Genomic DNA, 17,999 nt, shown 5'->3' with positions numbered 1-17,999 from the left:
AGCCATGTGAGGGAAATTGGGGAGATGGCACACTGTGTGAGCCGTTGGATGTTGCCGGGAGTTGTCTAGTAGAGCGTGGGCCCTACTAATTGGGTCTGCGTAGCTCAAAATGAGCATTAAATACTCTAGGACTCTCCATCTAAGCCATGGCCCCTCCTGGAAATAATAGACAGGGTATATCCCTCGATATTTGTGAGGCTAGCCATGTAAAATATGCACATCTATCTATCTATCTATCTCTTGTTTATCGCTAGCTACTACTCAAGCTACCATTATGAACTAAGCTAAATTAACATCCAGGCTCAGTAAAAACGTACAGTCTAGTGCGCACAGAAGGGCCAACCTCGTCCTTAGTATTTGTTAGACTTTCTATATTTGGACAAAACTAGTCGTTAAGCCCGTGGAAAAATCCACGGGTTCGCCCGTCGCAGCTAAGCTATCATTTTGCGTGACAGACGGACGGACAGACGTATATATAATATAGATAGCCTTTCAAGTCCTGGTGACTAGGTTGAAAAAAGGGTTCTAAAATAATTTGATATGATTCTTTCCACAAGCTTAAATTTTAACTCCTGTAAAAAGATAAGTTTTTTTCATATGAAAGAGCTTAAAAGTTGTCCATGAATTTTTTTATTTTTTTTGAACAATCTTTATTTCGAGTTAAAAGTCTTGAAAGTTCAGCTGATGCAGAATTTATGACATCATCGATTAGATGCGCAGAAACAATCGCTGGTATAAATGATAATCAGGGTAACTAAATATTAATATTCATGTAACTATGTTCAAAATATCAAACTGGATAGGTAATAACATATTTCGCCAACACATACCTTCATAAAACCCTATAAAAGGCAGCTCACTTTTTTCTAATCCATAATGTCATGCATTAATTAGTATAATTTTTACCGTCTTTAATCACTTAAAAATGCAAAAGGTCTACTACAAAGCTGCAGAAAGAACCTTTATTTTAATTTTAAATATAATAACATCTGCCAAAATAAAATCTGTAATAAAAAAACTTTTTTTGCGCTACTCGCCATTTTTTTTGCGCTACTCGCATTTTTTTACGCTACCCGCCATTTTTTTGCGCTACTCGCCATTTTTTAGACAATTCTGTGAAATATTTGGTTATCTTAATACAATCTTATGAACGGCTGTCATAGCTAGCAATAAATAACACCTATGTCGAATGTAAACCAATCACTAGTCTGTACCAGGAGTTTCTTTGCTGTCGGCCTGAACTTTGCACAAGCTTATTTAACCATTGTTGGAGAGTCATTTTAGTTCTGATTTTCAGCGTCGGACTATAAAAAGAAGCATTATGGTACGAGTCGTTAGCCATTGGAAAAACTCACGAGTTTGTCCGTCATAGATATCCATTCGCAGGTAACTTATATCTCAGGCTTTTCTGTTTCCTTAGTACAAAGTAGCGGTTCTGCTACCCTTTCAAAAAAAAGACTGGTGCAAATATAAGTACTTAGTCGTTAACCCGTGAATTCAGTCCCGTTCCGGTCCTCAGATTATTATCTGCTACCATTTTGAACAAAAGACAGGTACCAATATAAGTAACTAGTCGTGTGGAGAATTCACGGATTCAGTGCCGTACCGGTCCCCAGATTATCACCCGTCGCATCGCTATTTCGTGTACCTTTCTTATCTGCTACCATTTTGAACAAAAGACAGGTATCAATATAAGTAACTAGTCGTGTGGAGAATTCACGGATTCAGTGCCGTACCGGTCCCCAGATTATCACCCGTCGCGTCACTATTTTGTGAACCCTTCTTATCTGCTACCATTTTGAACAAAATATGGGTATTAATAAAGGAGATAGTCGGTAATCCGTGGAAAATCCACCTTCCTTTAAATTTTACGCTATTTTGTGTGTTCGTAGCACTTTGTCCTTGCACACACACACACACAGAATACGGATATTATTATTAAGTTAGGAAAAATTTATTAGATTTTCATTTGAATTGACGTAACTATTTTGCAAATTTGGTTGAGGCCTTTTATGTTATATTATGGCACAAGGTACATGCCAACCTCGTTTCTGCAATTTTTTTTGTTTTGGTTAAGAAAATAAAGAATTCTAAATGTCAGATTTACAAAGACTATGAAACTGGGAAACCTAGTGAAATTCAGGAATGCTTGAGTTTATTTTTTCTCAATTCCGTACAAAGAGAAAAGAGAGGGATAGTTTTACATTACAGAAAGTACGTTGGAGACAGTTAACGCTAACTTATTAAAGTTTTTAGCCTATCAACTTTACGTAATAAGTTTACAACAACAATCATTACGGGAAAACGTAGAGTTAAGTTGCTACAAATCAGGCTTCTAGACAACAACAATAAAAATAAAACGAATATTTAATTAAAATTCTAATATATTTGTCTAATTGGAATAATTCGTGTGCGTGTGTTATAAGCATACATTGTCACTATTTACAGTCGTGTGGATGTGCGTATCTTCTTTCTCAACACAACTCTGCGTCTCTTTTTCGTCGATGTTCCGAAGCTCCTTTAAAATTAGCCACACATTTTTGCGCCAGTACTCTAGGACAACTACCATTACACGGATACTTACAATCTGCGCTGTAATATCTTCTACTACCTAGTTGCAGTTCGTTCCCTTTATACCAATCATAAAAAGCCTCACTAATATGTCTATTATTGACTTTAACTTTCGACCACGTGTAGTCTAGTATAACTTGACCATGTGCAATACATGAATTGGCAAACACTCCTGTGTCATTCTTGAATTTGCGTATTTTATTTATGGTTTGATACATTTTGTTTCGAAAATTTAATATTTTATCACGTTGATCTGTACCGCATTTTGCGTCATCATAAATACAGTTTACTCCTTCCAGGTAAGACAACTGCCAATGATCGTACAATGAATTCACAATATATATGGGAAGTTTAATATACTGTAATGTATTTTGTGGAAATAAACATCTATATTTGTCTTTCCGTGCAAAACTTTTTAAGCATTTCTGGTTTAAAACAGGTCTATGTAGACTGTACAATGCTTTAAATTGTTTTCGCGCCATGTTCTCCGTTTCAGATGTTGAGTCTTCGTCAAGAAACAAACCTGCGTCAATTAAACCGCGAACTCTAGCTTTCTCAGGAATATACCCTCTTATGTAATCACCTTGTAATGCTAGTGCCAAGCCCCCTGCAGACGTACCGCTTAAAACAACATCAGAAGCATGTGACAACCCTTGTGGTAAAAGGTTATCTAACAGCGATTTCAAAACCTTTCTACCTTCGAAATAAAATTCTTTACCTTTACCCGTGATAGAGCTTTTTCGGTTGCCGGAAAATAAACCACCATCACAGTAAGATAAAACTGCAACATTCCATTTATAAAATCGAGGATTAACTGCGCCATTTTTAGAAAGAATTCCATGAAAGAAGCTACTGATTTTCTCATTTTTCGAATGCAAAGTTGAGCCCAATATTGAAGACCTACGTTTCATGCAACTACGAAGATCATAGCACCACGCTCCTCCGTGGAGATGCACAATCCACTTTCTTTTGCCGCTTCCAAACCCTTTTCGATAATAATACCCTGGTGTAGATCCATCCATACATTTTGCTCCATTAGAATTTTTTGTGTAAAAAAAGTTTATCTTATTTTCATTTGTTTTGTTAACGTTTCGATTCCTGAGATTCATTTCCGCCAGATTTTTCCCGCTAATATTATGATACGTTTTCACAAGGTCCGTAATATCGATTTCATCTTTAGAATCAATGTTTATGTTTGGTAATTTTGTTTCTACAATGTTGGCTACATTGCTGATGCTCTCATTCTTTGGTTCTAATTCTTCTTCAATCAAAGTCAAAAAATGCTTATCTATATCATCTCGCGTTTTCCCCGCGTTTTTTGCTTGTAAAGGATCGGTAATGTTATTGATGTTTTGTGTAAACAATGCCGTTGTAAAATTGTTTTTGTTATTGTAAAAATTATCTAGCATAATATCGTAATCAGGTGCTTGGGAGTCAATGTCTGTCGTTTGTATGAAAGGTTTTGTTCTGTTTGTCACATTGTCTTGTTGAGTGTTATTGTCGACGTCGAGTGTTCCTGAAATAAGTTGAGATATGATGGGTATTCGTGTTTCAGAGATCGGTGTTTCGTCTTCCTCGAAGTTGTCGTTTTCGTTATTGTAGTCAGTATCGGTGTCGGTATTATCGTTAGCTGCAAACTCGTCAAATTCACGTATGATTGTCGGCGTCGGTTTATCTTCTTCTTCAAAAAATGAAATAATACTCTTAGGAAAGGCTTTTTCAGTTACTTGATGTGCCGTGGAAGTTTCCTGAAATTCTATGATATTTTTCCGATTGCCAACAACAGTGGCTGATGGTCTTGTTGTTGAAGTATTGGTTTTGACGACATTTCGTGTTTTTGCCGTTATATATTGAACTACATTGTGTTCATTTTTTGCGATTGGTTTCAAAAATTCCTGCAATATATCACGAGTTTGCTGTCTGGTTGTAGCTTGGTGGTGGTTGGTAGTTGCAGAACGTGGTGTTGCGTACGATGTCGTTGGAGATTGCAATGCACTGATATCTTTTTTCACCGACGCAGATAAATAACCCGAGTTTGATCTTTTGTCAGAGCTTGATTCTACAGATGTCGTTGGTTTTTCCATGAGTGTAGGTAATTTTGTGTATCGCGCATTGAAACTAATACCACTACCAGACTCTGGTTTAGGAATATCACTTCTAATATACTGTGCATGAATAACGTGCGCGTCTTTAGACTGCGTTGTGAAGTCGTCAGTCTCAATATTTAAATTTAATACATTTCTCCGCATTCGTAAGTCTTGTGAGCTGCCATCTTGTGCATAACGTCTACCATTTTGAATTAAAAACGTGCTGCGTTTAATTCTTTGCTTGTGTGTTGAATCCGTAGAGGTTTTCTTGCTTGTCAGGCTTGATTCTTGTAAGTTCTGTAAAATACCACTAGGTGAATGCAATTTCGAGTTTTCATGTTTATTAACCACAGTCTGCTCTGTGCAATTTAGTTGTCTATACAAATCTATTATTATGTGTAAAATTAGGAACAGCGCATTTCTAGATAGGTAAAACATAATCCCATATTAAATAGGATAATTTTTTCAGCTGTAGAAGCAGCATCTCTTTGTCACGTTGAAATTAATACAAGTCCTTCCATGGTATAAATGTGCGTTAACTACAAAAGCCAACCAGGTCAACCTTTTATGGTTAAGTTGTTCCACTTTTTACTCATGTAAGTATAACCAAGGTTAAAGCCGTTCATGCAGAAAGGATTCTTTCATTCAAATTTAAATCAGTTTTTCAAGCTTCATTAAACAGTATAGAAACACTACATGACCGCGTAATGTGAAATATATTCTTTCAATTAACCTTTTAAACTTGCACTAGTTTGTAAACACTTCACAGTGCGGTCACGTTTGCCACAGTCGACACTTTCTAAACAACCGCTCAAACATTGCTGCTTCAGTGAGCATGCTTATTGCAGTGGAACTAATGAAATTCAAAACACAGCCGATTAACAGCCATAAAAGTAAACAACAGTAGAGAAAAAAATAAAGTAAAATTTAATTAAAGGAAAACGTATTTCATAGCTACCAATTTTTCAAACGCTGGAACTGATACTGAACTGATAAGACCCTAAAAAATTTTCGCGAATCAATGGTACTCAATTTGCGGATTTTGCGATAGAAAATTTCGCGTTTTAAGACTAACGGGCTAATTTCGCGTTTTAAGACTAACGGGCTAATTGTATGATACCTGTTTTCGTTTCAGGAATTGCAACTTTGGAACACTTCCAGGACTACAGGAACCTGATTGTATAAAGTGGATCCTGGTAGAAACAAGATTGGACTGTGGGCCGTATACTATGCTTTCCTGGGTGGGTGCTGAAAATTATAAAGAATGATGTAATTTCTGATATTTTCTTTATAAAAAAACATTACAATAATATTTACACCTTTTTCGTTAAGCAATATAATTCAACCTCGTTCCCAGAACTTTGACAGGGAACGAGGCTGATAGTAATTTAAAAGTAAAGCATGATAAAAATCCAAATAAATTTTTGACGAAAAAAAAACGGTTGGAAGAAATTGGAAAAAAAGAATTAAGCAAAACAAAAAGAAATTAAACAAGACTTTTTATAAAAGAAAGTTCTGAATTTTTAGAATAAATAAATAAATAAATTGACGTTTTTACTATGTTAGACATACGCCGCTTGTTATTTTACAAGGGCGTTTTACATCAGGTGGTGCAAGAAATAAGGTCCCGTCAGTACACATACATACTTCAGCTGTCCCTCCATGGACAACGTCACCATTTTCTGATTTACCAGGCACCTGAGACTTTCGCAGATTTTTTAAAATAATCTTTTTTGCATCCAACAGAATCTATGAAATGTGGGGATAAAGCAATTAATAGAATTAATAGAAAAGTAAAACATTTGAACAAACAAAACGAAAAACATATATCAAAAATAAAAAATATATTCATATATCGCGATGCAACGAATTTTATAATGAACTCAGAGAAGAGGTTTGGAAGCGACAGTTTATAAAGCGTACCTTTCCCTTCTTAGAAGTTAACTTGGTATCCATTAAACTCTCCAATTTGACGTCATGTGCGTTCGATTTAATTTCGACGCCTTTTGCAGCGTTGACTTTCAACTTATTCGTTAGTGATTCCAATCGGAGGTCTTTTGAATCGCTGGCTTGCACCAAAGGTGTTTGAATTGAACTTTCCAGGTTTAAGCCTCCAGGTACTAAAAATTTAGTTAATGTTTTTGGTAAAATTTTTTTTAGATTCTTGCATTGGCGATAAATTTTTTTTATTCCCACGGCAAGTATAATTACTAATTCGCAGCTTGCTGCCGGAAGCTGAATCGATCCTCTTATAGCCGATTAACATTCAAAGAACATGAAATATAATAAATCTTCACTCAAATAAGCGCGCGTCGTGACAGGATATTAATTTTATAAGAGCCCATTCCTTTTTCCTTCAAATCCTTCCGGATTTTTAGTCAGAACAACTTGTAAGTTTTATGTCAATATCGAATTTCTGCGACATGCGTTAGATCTGATGAAGAATGGAAAAATAAAATTACAAAATAATTAGAAAATAGAACAAATTTTGTTCTAGCTTTCTCTTTAAATATTATTTGCTTTTTTGAAACAAACATTATCTGAAGAATAATAATAGGTTTTATTTAGCAATATTAGGCTTTGACTTTTTATCTTGTGGATGTAACGTTTCGGTTGTCGCTGTACAGTTTTAGCTAGTTGAACATAAATATTATTCAAACTTATAATCAACATTTACACAAGTAGAAGTACCTGAAATGTCCATATGTTCAATGTTCATTTTAATTTTCTTGTCATCAGCAAAAAGTAGCGTACGTCCTGCGCCATCTTGAATGTACAGCTTTTTATTTTTCAATATCACGTGATCACTGTCCAATGTGATTTGACCGACAACATTGTTAAATGCATCCACTGCACTAAGGGATATATTTTTCCGCGAATTCACTCGAATTGGAGAATTCTAAACAAGAAATAATAAGATTATATCTAGATCATTCAGTAAGCTGGTTAGGTCTAAAGCTAACTGCGAAATGTTATAATATATTATAATACCCATATATGTCTGTCCGTCCGTCCGTCTGTCCGTCCGTCCGTCCGTCTGTCTGTCACGCAAAATGGTAGCTTAGCTGCGCAGGTAGCGAGACGCACGCAATGCAGTATAAAAAGGACGGGCGAATCCGTGGATTTTTCCACGGGCTAACGACTAGTGTTGACAATTATTACTGCAATCCAAGTCATAGAGTGTGTTAAGACGTGCTAATGTGCTCATGGTTTTATATTCGGACAAGTGAGCCACAAGTTATTTGGAGAAAGCCACTAAGAGGACAAAAAGCAAAAGCAAAAGCCACATAAAGCCATAATTTTGAATTATTTTTATTATTATTATTCAATATTTTACTTGGTTACAAACTTCAGAAAATAATATTCTGCTATTAACAACAAACAAAATACCCTGCGAAATCTCGCGGCTAAAGTTCATCAGGGGACGAAATTTTGTGAAAAATGGTCGTTCATATTTAAGCACGCATGACACGACGTGTATAAACGGAAGAAGGGTCGGATTTCTTCCTGAATATTTTTTGCCTTTTCAAATACAAAATCAAATTAACAAATTTCTATAAATGTCTTATTCGACCTATCAAATAATTTATTCTTTTTATTAACCTATTATTAATTATGATAAAAAATATTGCTAATGTCAGCAAAGTCCCACCAAAGTACAAAATTCACTACATGTTAAAACCATTTTAATACATAGCCGAATAAAGAGTCAATCCTCCTGCTCGCGAAGAATACGACAAATATTAAAATTATATTCAAGAGTAAAGACACAATTTGTGTGTAAAAATTCTTATAAATCGCATGCAATTCCAGGACTTACAGTTCTGCTCATAATTGTCTTCGCACGTAACACAGACATGAACTCTGCTGTGCCGTCCATTCTCAAGCCATTACTTGTTATATGAAGCTTGCCCATACCATGCTAAAGTGAGAACATTTATTTTCATAGAATGATGACGATTTTAACTTACCTGATTTTGGTAAAAAAAGTTAAAAATTGTGTTATACTTGACATTTCCTTAATCTCCAATGGAAGTCTCATCTGTATTTTTGACAAAAAATTAACAAGTACTACTATTTTAAAATTAGACACAAAAGGTTCAAATTTCTTAATCTGGCCAGCATCTGATTTTCAGAACTTCACTCATACTTAAGTTGTAAAATTAAAAGAGAAACGGTAGTGTTGGAATTTGAGATTTTCTCGATATGTTTTTCAAGAATGCAAATTTGAGCATAAATAAACCACATTAGCGTATATTTCAACTTGATTAATTTAAAATGCCATAAATTTTTAAATAAAATTGCTTATTCCTAATTGGATAATCGTTTCATTGTAATTGCAATCTAGAATTTTTTAATCGGTCAGCAACAATGTAACACAGCAAGGTAACGACACAAAAGGCTAATAAAAAATGATTGTCTATTCTTAATCCTCTTTCACCATAGCACAAAGAAAATTAGCTATTATAAAGTAGTTAATTATATGATTAGTCACTTAGTAAGAAAGTGGTTAACTCCCAATCTCGTGTTTTTCCAAAACAATGCATGTTTACACGAGGAGTCAATATATTAAACAGCACACACTAAAACATTCCTGCTTTCGCCTGCACTGTACATCGTGTCATTTTTTTTTTTAACTTCTTAATGATGCATCCTTTATCAATTTTTAATCACGACTATCTTAACACTATCGGACAAGATACCTCCTTCGTTATCAGGTGCGAGTGTTCATAAAATATTAGTATTAAACAAATAAACGTTTGTTTCGCAAATACGTATCGTAAAAACCAGACTTTTAACTTTTAAAGACTATGTTTTCCCCACTTCGTTAATTTCTTGACCGCCATACTGAAATGGTTTGAACTTATTTCGTACTTAATTAAATCTTGACGTCATTACATTGCGCGGGTGGGCGATTTATGTGCCAGACCCAACCTATATGGGTGTTACAACCGCTCTTGCTCTGTTTACATTTTCAGAGACTTAATTTTGGAAAAAGCAAGAAAAATACAAGTCAAAACTCAACAGCATTGTATAAATATCCCTATGACTCCTTATTACACACGAAATCAAATTTTATGCATTTCTCTGCCTTTCCAAACCTAACGAACACATCCTAGACATAAACAAAGTAAAAAAATATTCACCAATCCAAAATCTTGAACTCTAATGATCCAAATAGTTAAAGCCAAATTGATGATAGCGATGATTAATATGAGCAAGATGAGAAAATACAAGCATCTCTTTCGCCATCCATAAATTCCAATTTTATAGACAATATGAGGAAGCTCAGGCTTTGTGTACTCGACATTTTCAAATGTCGTGGAGTTGTTGTTTTGTCGCTGGCGAGTTGGCATTTTTGCAAATTACATACTAAAAATACACCAAATGTAAAACAATTTTATAAAAACACAAACATTAAATTTTTGGTTAAAACTTAAGAACATACTAAGAACACAACAAGGCTACACTTCAGTAAAACACAAAAACATTAAGTCTCATCGAGATGTAAAGCCTGATCTAAAGAAAGCTTGTCCCTCAAATCGTACAGTTGTACAAGGAACATCAAACAAACAATTGTTGAACTGACTTGGAAGACTATATATATGTATCTCATATCAATGGCAAGTAAGTAAACATCGACACATCGAATCCTACGAAATAATTTCCAACAAAGATAACCTCGAGAACTCAGATCAACTTCTTGCAGAATACCAGCTGGTGTATTTGTTTTTAGAAAACATATTAAAGTTAAAAGCAAATAATGCGGAAAATGTGGGATTTAGCTGAACTACCTCAAAATACAAGTTTACACATGTAATTAGAAACAGCTTTCACAAACTAAAAGCATATTTCAGTCTGTTGCAAAACGTCTGTTTCATTGCACGTGTCTGCTGAAGAAAATAAACGTTGAATACACATAATCCTAACATTATTAGCAAAAACTAAAGTTTAACCGTAGAAAACCATACCATCTTGAATTTAAATAAACAGAGAGACGAGAAGTGGAAAAACAAACAACCTTATAAGACATTTCATTTAACTGATCTATAATCCGAGATTTCATTTGTGCAAACCAAGCAACGAGTATTTATCAATCCTATAAAATCTCCGACAATAATTTTACTAACTATTAAATTAGCTTTTGCAAAAAGTTAATAGTGCACAAGTTATAGTAAAAATTATAACGTTTTGTATTTCTCATTCTCTTCAAACACTGATTTTAATTGCTAGTAATTATGTGATCAAATCTAATATTGGTTGCAGAAGATATAGGAGATAAGATTATTTATATGAACAAAGATGATTAAGGAGATCAAACCTTCATTTTTTACAATATCCATACAACGATTCTCATAGTAACAAATCCATTTTAATGAAAGGACACTTTATATTGACCTTTGACTAGTTACGGTCGATGTACTGTGTAGAACAGAAGTATAGGATGCTAATTCTGTAATGCTTTAATTGTAAATGTCACAGTTCTTGAGGAAACAACAAATTATTACCATGAGCTACCACCTATTGCCAACCATCTACTGAGCTATCTACCACCAACCATCTACTGAGCTACCTACCATCAGTCACCTACTGAGGAAACCTATTCAACCAAGATCCTGCAAAATGGGTTTTGTGCACCAATACTCGTAATAAACTAAAGAACTTTACGACTGACCAACTTGATTGTGTAATTTTTTAAGCAGTAAGTATTTGAGATCAACCCTTCGACACCAGCTGTGCCCATTAGGGTCGACAATCGGCAGCAGCTCATGTAAATGATGACAAGGACAGAAGAATTATCAATAATTTTGTTGCCGATAGTAAACAAAAGCAGTAACACAAATTAAAAAAACACAACACAAAATTCTTCCCACGATTTTTTGTAGCAAATATCTGCCAAATATTGCCGACAAAACTAAGGATTCCCTTTGGCAAACTCCTGATTGACAAAATTGCTATAGCTATAATAACAACCATACAATATTGTTAAGAGTGTTTTATTAAATGTTTACTATAAGGCTATGAAATTATTTTCAATTTTCTGACTGCTAGTGTGTTAAGATAGGTAAAAAACAATATGGAAGCTCTTCGTTGGCGCTTAAAGTAAGTCTTGTTATGACTGCAAAACTACAAAGTAAATCAAGAAATCTTCTCATCCAGTAAAAAAGAAAATGTATTCACAAGAAGTATCAGACAATGAAGCAATTTAAAGAACATTAAAATTGAAAAGTATAAGATCTAAAGACTTTTAATAAAAAATTTATTTTTCTATGAACACTGCCACGAAACATTCTTTTAAAAAAAAAGTGAAAAATCAATAAAAAGTATACAAGACGACACATGTTCTTAACAAACAAAAACTTAAATGAAAGAAAAGAAAACACAGCTGATAGTTTGAAACTAAGTCTAAGTGGAAAAAATCCAGAAAATATAACCAAAAAAAAATCTTTACGTGCTGTAGTACAAAAGCTATGGCAACGAAAACAATATTTTGACCGGAAATTTTCAAATTCAAATAATTTAGGCTCCCAAACTGAAATGATTATCTATACATAAAACTTGTCAATTATTACACCCACATTACAACTTGAATACAAAGCAAAAACAGAACAAAAATTTAGTTTAGCAAAAAAACTAATGTCTTTAAGATAAAAACATAATTTTATTATAACCCAACAACAAAACCAACAATTTCCATCACAGAATACAAAACCTATTTCTTATATGCATATGTCTTTCACAACATAACCATACACTAAACCCGCTTACTTACTTCAGCCATATACTTCACCTCTGCATAATAATCTATTCATATCTCACAGTAACTGTTGAACCTTAAAAGAGGATATCCTGTCTCCATTGTGTTTTGTTTTTCAACCGACAATCAAGTGGTCAGAGTATTTTTATTACCGTTATAAATAGACAAATTTAATTACAAGTTATAAACCAAAACATTAAAAGACGTCCTACAAATGTGTTTGAAGGGTAACCATGACAAACCGAGCTTTTTTTTGCAGTGACACATTCAGAACAATACAAAAAGAACAAAGTATTATTTTGTGTGAATAAATGTTTACTATTAATGAAAAAAAAAAGTTTAGTTAAGTAAATAGAGGTGGGATAATAAATAAATTGGTGTTACGTTACACAGATGATAAGATCGAGGTAACTTACAGTATTTAAAAAAGATTAAACCTGGTCTGTCATACACATGTTGAAGCTATGAAATGAAAGGGTAGGAAAGAGAAAAGTGCCATTCTGATGCAACCAGCGAAGCGTAGCTTTCAGTAGATTTGCACTAACTCTTTTCTTGTTGGGACTTGTACCAAACTTGTTATCAGATCACATCAGGACAGAAGCAAATGAAACGTACAAATAAACACGCATGCTTTACCCTCTAAAAAGATTGCAAATATATCTTTCTGCTGACTTTTCGTGACATTTCAAAGTTGAATTATTTTAATGTAACTAGAAACCAAATCTTTCTGGCGTCAATACTTGTTATCATAATATTATGAAGTCTTAAAATTCCTATAGTGAACTTCTAAGAGTATCACATAAAATCGAATAAGTATCTCACTCAAAATATCCTTTTACACATAACAAAAACACAACCACACAACAGGCTTATAGTCTAAAAAGATATTCTAACTTGTTTTTAAATAAAAACTCTCAAATACAAATAAAAATAAAAACACGAAAAATTTTCCAAACTTTAATATTATACACAGAATTATTTTATATTGCACGCGATTAAATTAAGACTTTCAAATGAACATTTCACACACAAATATATATATGATATCTGATAAATTATTAATGAACCAATAATTCAACTTTACATACAAAGAGATCTAACTACAGTATTTTTAACAATTGTAATTGTTATCTAACATTCAACAGCTAACACCAATTCACCATTCAAAAAAGTTAGACGTTTTGGAGACAATATCAGATTTGAAAACAAGCTAGGTTTAATGTGCTATTTTATAAAAACCATTTTACATTTTTTAGAAGAAAGCCTTGAACGGTTCAGTACTAAAACTTCCTCAGCAATTCTGTTGTTTTATTAATCTTTCAACTTTTTAAAATTTTCAAAACAAATAATTAAGGGGAAATACGAAGACATGAAGCATTACAAAAAATAAAGTTAAAGGGAATTATTTAAATGTTAATGGTTGATTTTTAAGATTATTTTAAGATGCCTTGTGGATGAAGCATAAAAAATTTAAATGCATCAAGAAAATAATATTCACGAAAATACAGAGTACTACTTGAGCTGTAAAAAATGTCGTGTCAAACCTTCATGATAAGTGAGTGTTACCCCAATACAAATGACTTTCATAAAAGCAAGTTGTATTCAAACCACACAAGAGATTTAAGAGATTTTTACTTAAATTTTACAAAGTAAGTTTAGACTCTAAGGTGTTTAAGCAAGACAGGCACAATATAATAAATGCTGGTTTTCCAGACTAACATGAACTTACATATCCCTTATCTGATGACAAAGCGTTGTGATAATATTTGTCATTCCAAATGACGCACAAAAGTAAACCACTTTATGAAAGTTTTGGGAAAGCAAAACACACAATAAAAATTCATATAATATGGTACTTGAATAGGAGTAGTAAAACCCAAAGTTGATTGAAGAATGTAAAAAGATGACTCAGAAAGTAAAAAAAGTATGCTGAATACGACGTCAATACAAAACGTCAATATGGATTGACCTGCTATAACCAAGCGATCTCACAAAAATATCTGCAAATACTAACTACCCAGTCTTAATGTTGTACTGTGAAATACAAAGCCCAAGGTTGTGGTTTTGACATCAGATTTTTTGATACTAACCTGCTTTTTGTACCAGTAAGGTAATAATCCCTGTTACTAATTCTTGGAAAAACATACAGTGAAATATTTTCTAAATTGAATATTCTCAGTTTAAAAAAAAATCGCTGATTTCTTTACTAACATATGTCTTACTTTTCCTAATTGGTAAAACCTTTGAAAATACAGTGAAAAACTGTGTTAAAAAATGACTTTATTTTGTCTGTATGCTATATCCATCTTTTCTCTTTTTGGGTTCATTAAGTTTTAGTAATTTCAAAAATTTTAAATGATTTTATCAAACGAGAACATTCTGTCTGTTTATTAATTCTAACAATCTTGTATAAAAGAAAGACTGTTTAGTGGTCAAATTTCGAAAATCCATCAATAAATTAGGTTACTCCGACTGTATATTAATTCTAACTTGACAATAGATCTGCAAGGAAGAATAGTGACCTATTGTGCTCATCTTGCCATTGCCTGTTTAAGCCAACAATACCAGCAACCAGAAGATACACCACATGGAAATAGACATAAACATAGAACACAATAAATTACTTTTACATCAAAATTATGTGATTCATTTGCACTTTTGTGTTTTTCTTAGTAAGCAATGAACAAGTTAAAACAATACAGCTGTTAGACATATGCGTCAGGATATTCCTACAACAGTAATACTGTCTAGACACCTCATGTGGAGGAATCGATTGATTAACATATTTTTATAAAACTGTCTTGGTAACTAGTAACGACAAATAATAGTGTTTGAGTACAAAAGATTTAAATCCAGAAGAGGCAGTCCATCTTTTAATAAATTCTTTGCTTTTAAAAAGGACGTTTAAATGAAAGTAACACATGAGTAATTACTTCCTAAGAAAAAAAAAATGCGTTAATAGACCAATTTCATTGCTTGATGAAAAATGTTGGTGACTAGATAACAAGGCAGATACGACCATGAAAAAAGAAAACTGATGTTTCAAAACAATAACATGCTGATAAACTCTAAAAGAATAACGTGCTCTATTTTAACATTGCAGCAACATATCATTTAGGACATTAAAATGTCGCATGAAATCAGATGTTTCGTGCACAGTTTTTCTTAAACACAACTCCTGAAGACTTTTTGGCTGTAGATTAAAATGATTGACAGATATAATCTTTTGTTCGCCTCCCGAAGTTCTTTGTGAGATTCTAATGCTTGCGAGACATCCATTATTGAGAACGTTAGTGCTAATGGTGTCTGTAAATATATCCAATATGCAATCAGCTTTTAAAACATACAGAATTTTTAAGTCCAGCATGTTTAAAACAATCATTTCATAACCGGTGGCAACATAGCAGTCAACATTGCTAGCCATACAAAACAATGGTATGAATAATAAACTGTTGCGCCAACACTTAACCTTCTTAACTTGCATTCTTTGTTCGTTCTTTTTTAATCCAAAGTTAAAATCGAAACTTTTCAAGACTGTAAGCTTATTTTCACATAGCGATAACAATTTTAACTTGTTGTTGTTCTGAGCAACCCATATTAATCGACCTTTGACGTTTAACAAGGTGGGTAATTCATAGCTATCATCTCGTAAAAATATTTCAGGTTTTTGGACCATCATTTCATGAGCCTGATTTCCAACAAATGTTAGACATAGAAAGAATTCTGGATGTTTGTGGTTATCAATGACCACAACCACATTTTCACAAGTTAAAAATCGAGGGACGCTTCTTTGCGATGACCAGCTTGACAACGAGACATTTTGGTAACCAAAATTCACAACATATATCTTCACAGGAGCATTATAGCATATAAATAATTGAGAGGAATGCATGGAAAGAGTGTGAGATCCAAATTTACCATCTTCGTCAACAATGTTAAACTCAAACTTTTTAATCTTACAGTGTTTTAATGAAACAAAAATTGTTTCAAACTTAGTAGCAGCTTCCTCTTCTTGATATTCTTTTATAAGAACTATGCTAGCACTATCAGAAAGATAGGTTATATTTGGTTCAATTGTAGTCAATAAAGATGCAGACACATTAACATCTTTATCAAAACAAAACGTTTTTACATCTAATTGTGAAGCTAATGTTGTCAGCCTTTTATTCACTGAATATTTGCTGTTCTCTGGCAAATCACAAACATGCACAACTTGGCTACCATTTTGTAACCAATCAAAACATTCTTCGTAACTACCATCATTGCAATGATACTGGTCAGTAAGTCTTTCTTCATTTGCAGCAAACAATTTGACAGCATTCTCATCACTATTAAATCTTCTTAATCCAATGCACTTATATGAGCACAAAGACATGCTTGTATAAGAAAACTTTATTTTAATCAGCTGAAAATTCCAATTGCTTTGTTTGCTCAAAACACTAACATGTTACTAACAAGTGAAAAGACAACTTTTTCTGTAAGTAGGAGTGAAATAAAATATAAAAAATTATCAGTCAACGTAAACTGTAATAACTCTCAGTATAGTTAACACATAATTCAATCAGGTTTATTTTAACAACACATGATTAAAAGGTTAACTTTAAAATTTATAAGCATATACATGAAACCAAACGAATTTGTATTGGTAAAAAAACACATACATTATTTATTCATGTGCAAACCTTATTATAGATTATTACACTATTATAAAGTTCCTTCTACCCTCTTTATTCATCTTTAACAATTTATGAATAGGGTTGATTCTTAAAGAAAAAAATATAAGGAAAAAATGGTAAATTGCTCAATGTATATATCAAAGATTTCAGCATGTTCTTTTTTATACGTTTCCTTTCGTTACTTAGCAGCAACAAAATAAAAACATTGAGTTAGATCTCGTAATTCAAATTGACTTTGATTGGATATACTTAGTTATCATCTGTCTAATAAACAACACAACAATGTTATACTTCTTATCAAAAGAATCCTAGATTCATGCAAGCATTATATATGCATTTTACAGGAGACACAAATCTTCACGTTACACACCAAAATAATCACTTACCATAGATATTTATCTTTGACATGACACCTTCGTTTCACAGTGCTTACAGATTCTAGGGGGAAGCAATCCAAAACCGCAATACTCTTGAATTTCTTCCTGACCAATCCATCCCATTCTTTTAGACACATACTAGCAGAAAGTAATAAACGTTTTAAAACACAAACATGCTCTGCCTTATCAATGTATTTGCCAGAAGTTTTGAACATAGTTGTTAAATCCCAAAAAAATTCAAATGTATGTCACAGACAACTTTGTTAATTAATATGTTTGGAATATGTTTCTTTGATAAAACACAAAGAACAAAACAGATACACAAGCATTCCTTGAGTTCGAAACAAACTAACAACTTTTAAATGGAAATAAGGTGGTTTACTAGTCTCTATTCGCACTACCCTGGTAATAAAAATCAAAATTGGTAAACATTGCATTTTTCGGAGTACACATTAAAACACATTTAAACACAAAAGTATTCTTTCTTTCTTGTTTGAAATTAAAGGTAACTTTAATGTCCTGTTTTTTC

At 33.0% G+C, this 17,999-nt stretch overlaps 2 protein-coding genes across 3 annotated transcripts; both read right to left on the bottom strand.

The window, feature by feature from the left end:
* Positions 1 to 1,918: 1,918 nt before the first annotated feature.
* On the bottom strand, positions 1,919 to 5,800 carry LOC130655828 (uncharacterized). The gene has a single exon (XM_057458636.1). It carries the CDS (start codon positions 5,094 to 5,096, stop codon positions 2,475 to 2,477), a length of 2,622 nt encoding a protein of 873 aa, XP_057314619.1. The 5' UTR covers positions 5,097 to 5,800; the 3' UTR covers positions 1,919 to 2,474.
* A 123-nt stretch (positions 5,801 to 5,923) lies between these two features.
* Positions 5,924 to 17,750, bottom strand: LOC130655832 (gamma-sarcoglycan-like). 2 transcript variants are annotated; one of them, XM_057458640.1, is made up of 7 exons: positions 17,480 to 17,750; positions 12,834 to 13,056; positions 9,806 to 10,031; positions 8,479 to 8,580; positions 7,350 to 7,557; positions 6,582 to 6,778; positions 5,924 to 6,407 (listed from the first exon to the last, which is right to left on the bottom strand). In XM_057458640.1, exons 3-7 carry the CDS (start codon positions 10,013 to 10,015, stop codon positions 6,216 to 6,218), a joined length of 909 nt encoding a protein of 302 aa, XP_057314623.1. In that variant the 5' UTR covers positions 10,016 to 10,031; positions 12,834 to 13,056; positions 17,480 to 17,750; the 3' UTR covers positions 5,924 to 6,215. The 2 variants fall into 2 exon arrangements, with proteins under 2 accessions (XP_057314623.1, XP_057314622.1); XM_057458639.1 differs by lacking the exon at positions 12,834 to 13,056 and having other exon boundaries at positions 17,480 to 17,744.
* Positions 17,751 to 17,999: the final 249 nt, after the last annotated feature.

The sequence above is a fragment of the Hydractinia symbiolongicarpus genome, chromosome 8 (genome assembly GCF_029227915.1).
Source record: "Hydractinia symbiolongicarpus strain clone_291-10 chromosome 8, HSymV2.1, whole genome shotgun sequence".
NCBI lineage: Eukaryota > Metazoa > Cnidaria > Hydrozoa > Anthoathecata > Hydractiniidae > Hydractinia > Hydractinia symbiolongicarpus.
The sequence above is the reverse complement of the archived record's forward strand: the minus strand, read 5'-3'. Positions and strand labels throughout refer to the sequence as shown.

Excerpts from the sequence above, each read along its gene's own strand:
- LOC130655832 (XM_057458640.1), bottom strand. The coding sequence starts at position 10,015 with ATGCCAACTCGCCAGCGACAAAACAACAACTCCACGACATTTGAAAAT. Across the intron at positions 7,558-8,478 it reads AGACAATTATGAGCAGAACT|AATTCTCCAATTCGAGTGAA; the intron begins GTAAGTCCTGGA and ends TTTCTTGTTTAG. Across the intron at positions 6,779-7,349 it reads TGAACATATGGACATTTCAG|TACCTGGAGGCTTAAACCTG; the intron begins GTACTTCTACTT and ends CTAAATTTTTAG.
- LOC130655828 (XM_057458636.1), bottom strand. The coding sequence starts at position 5,096 with ATGTTTTACCTATCTAGAAATGCGCTGTTCCTAATTTTACACATAATA.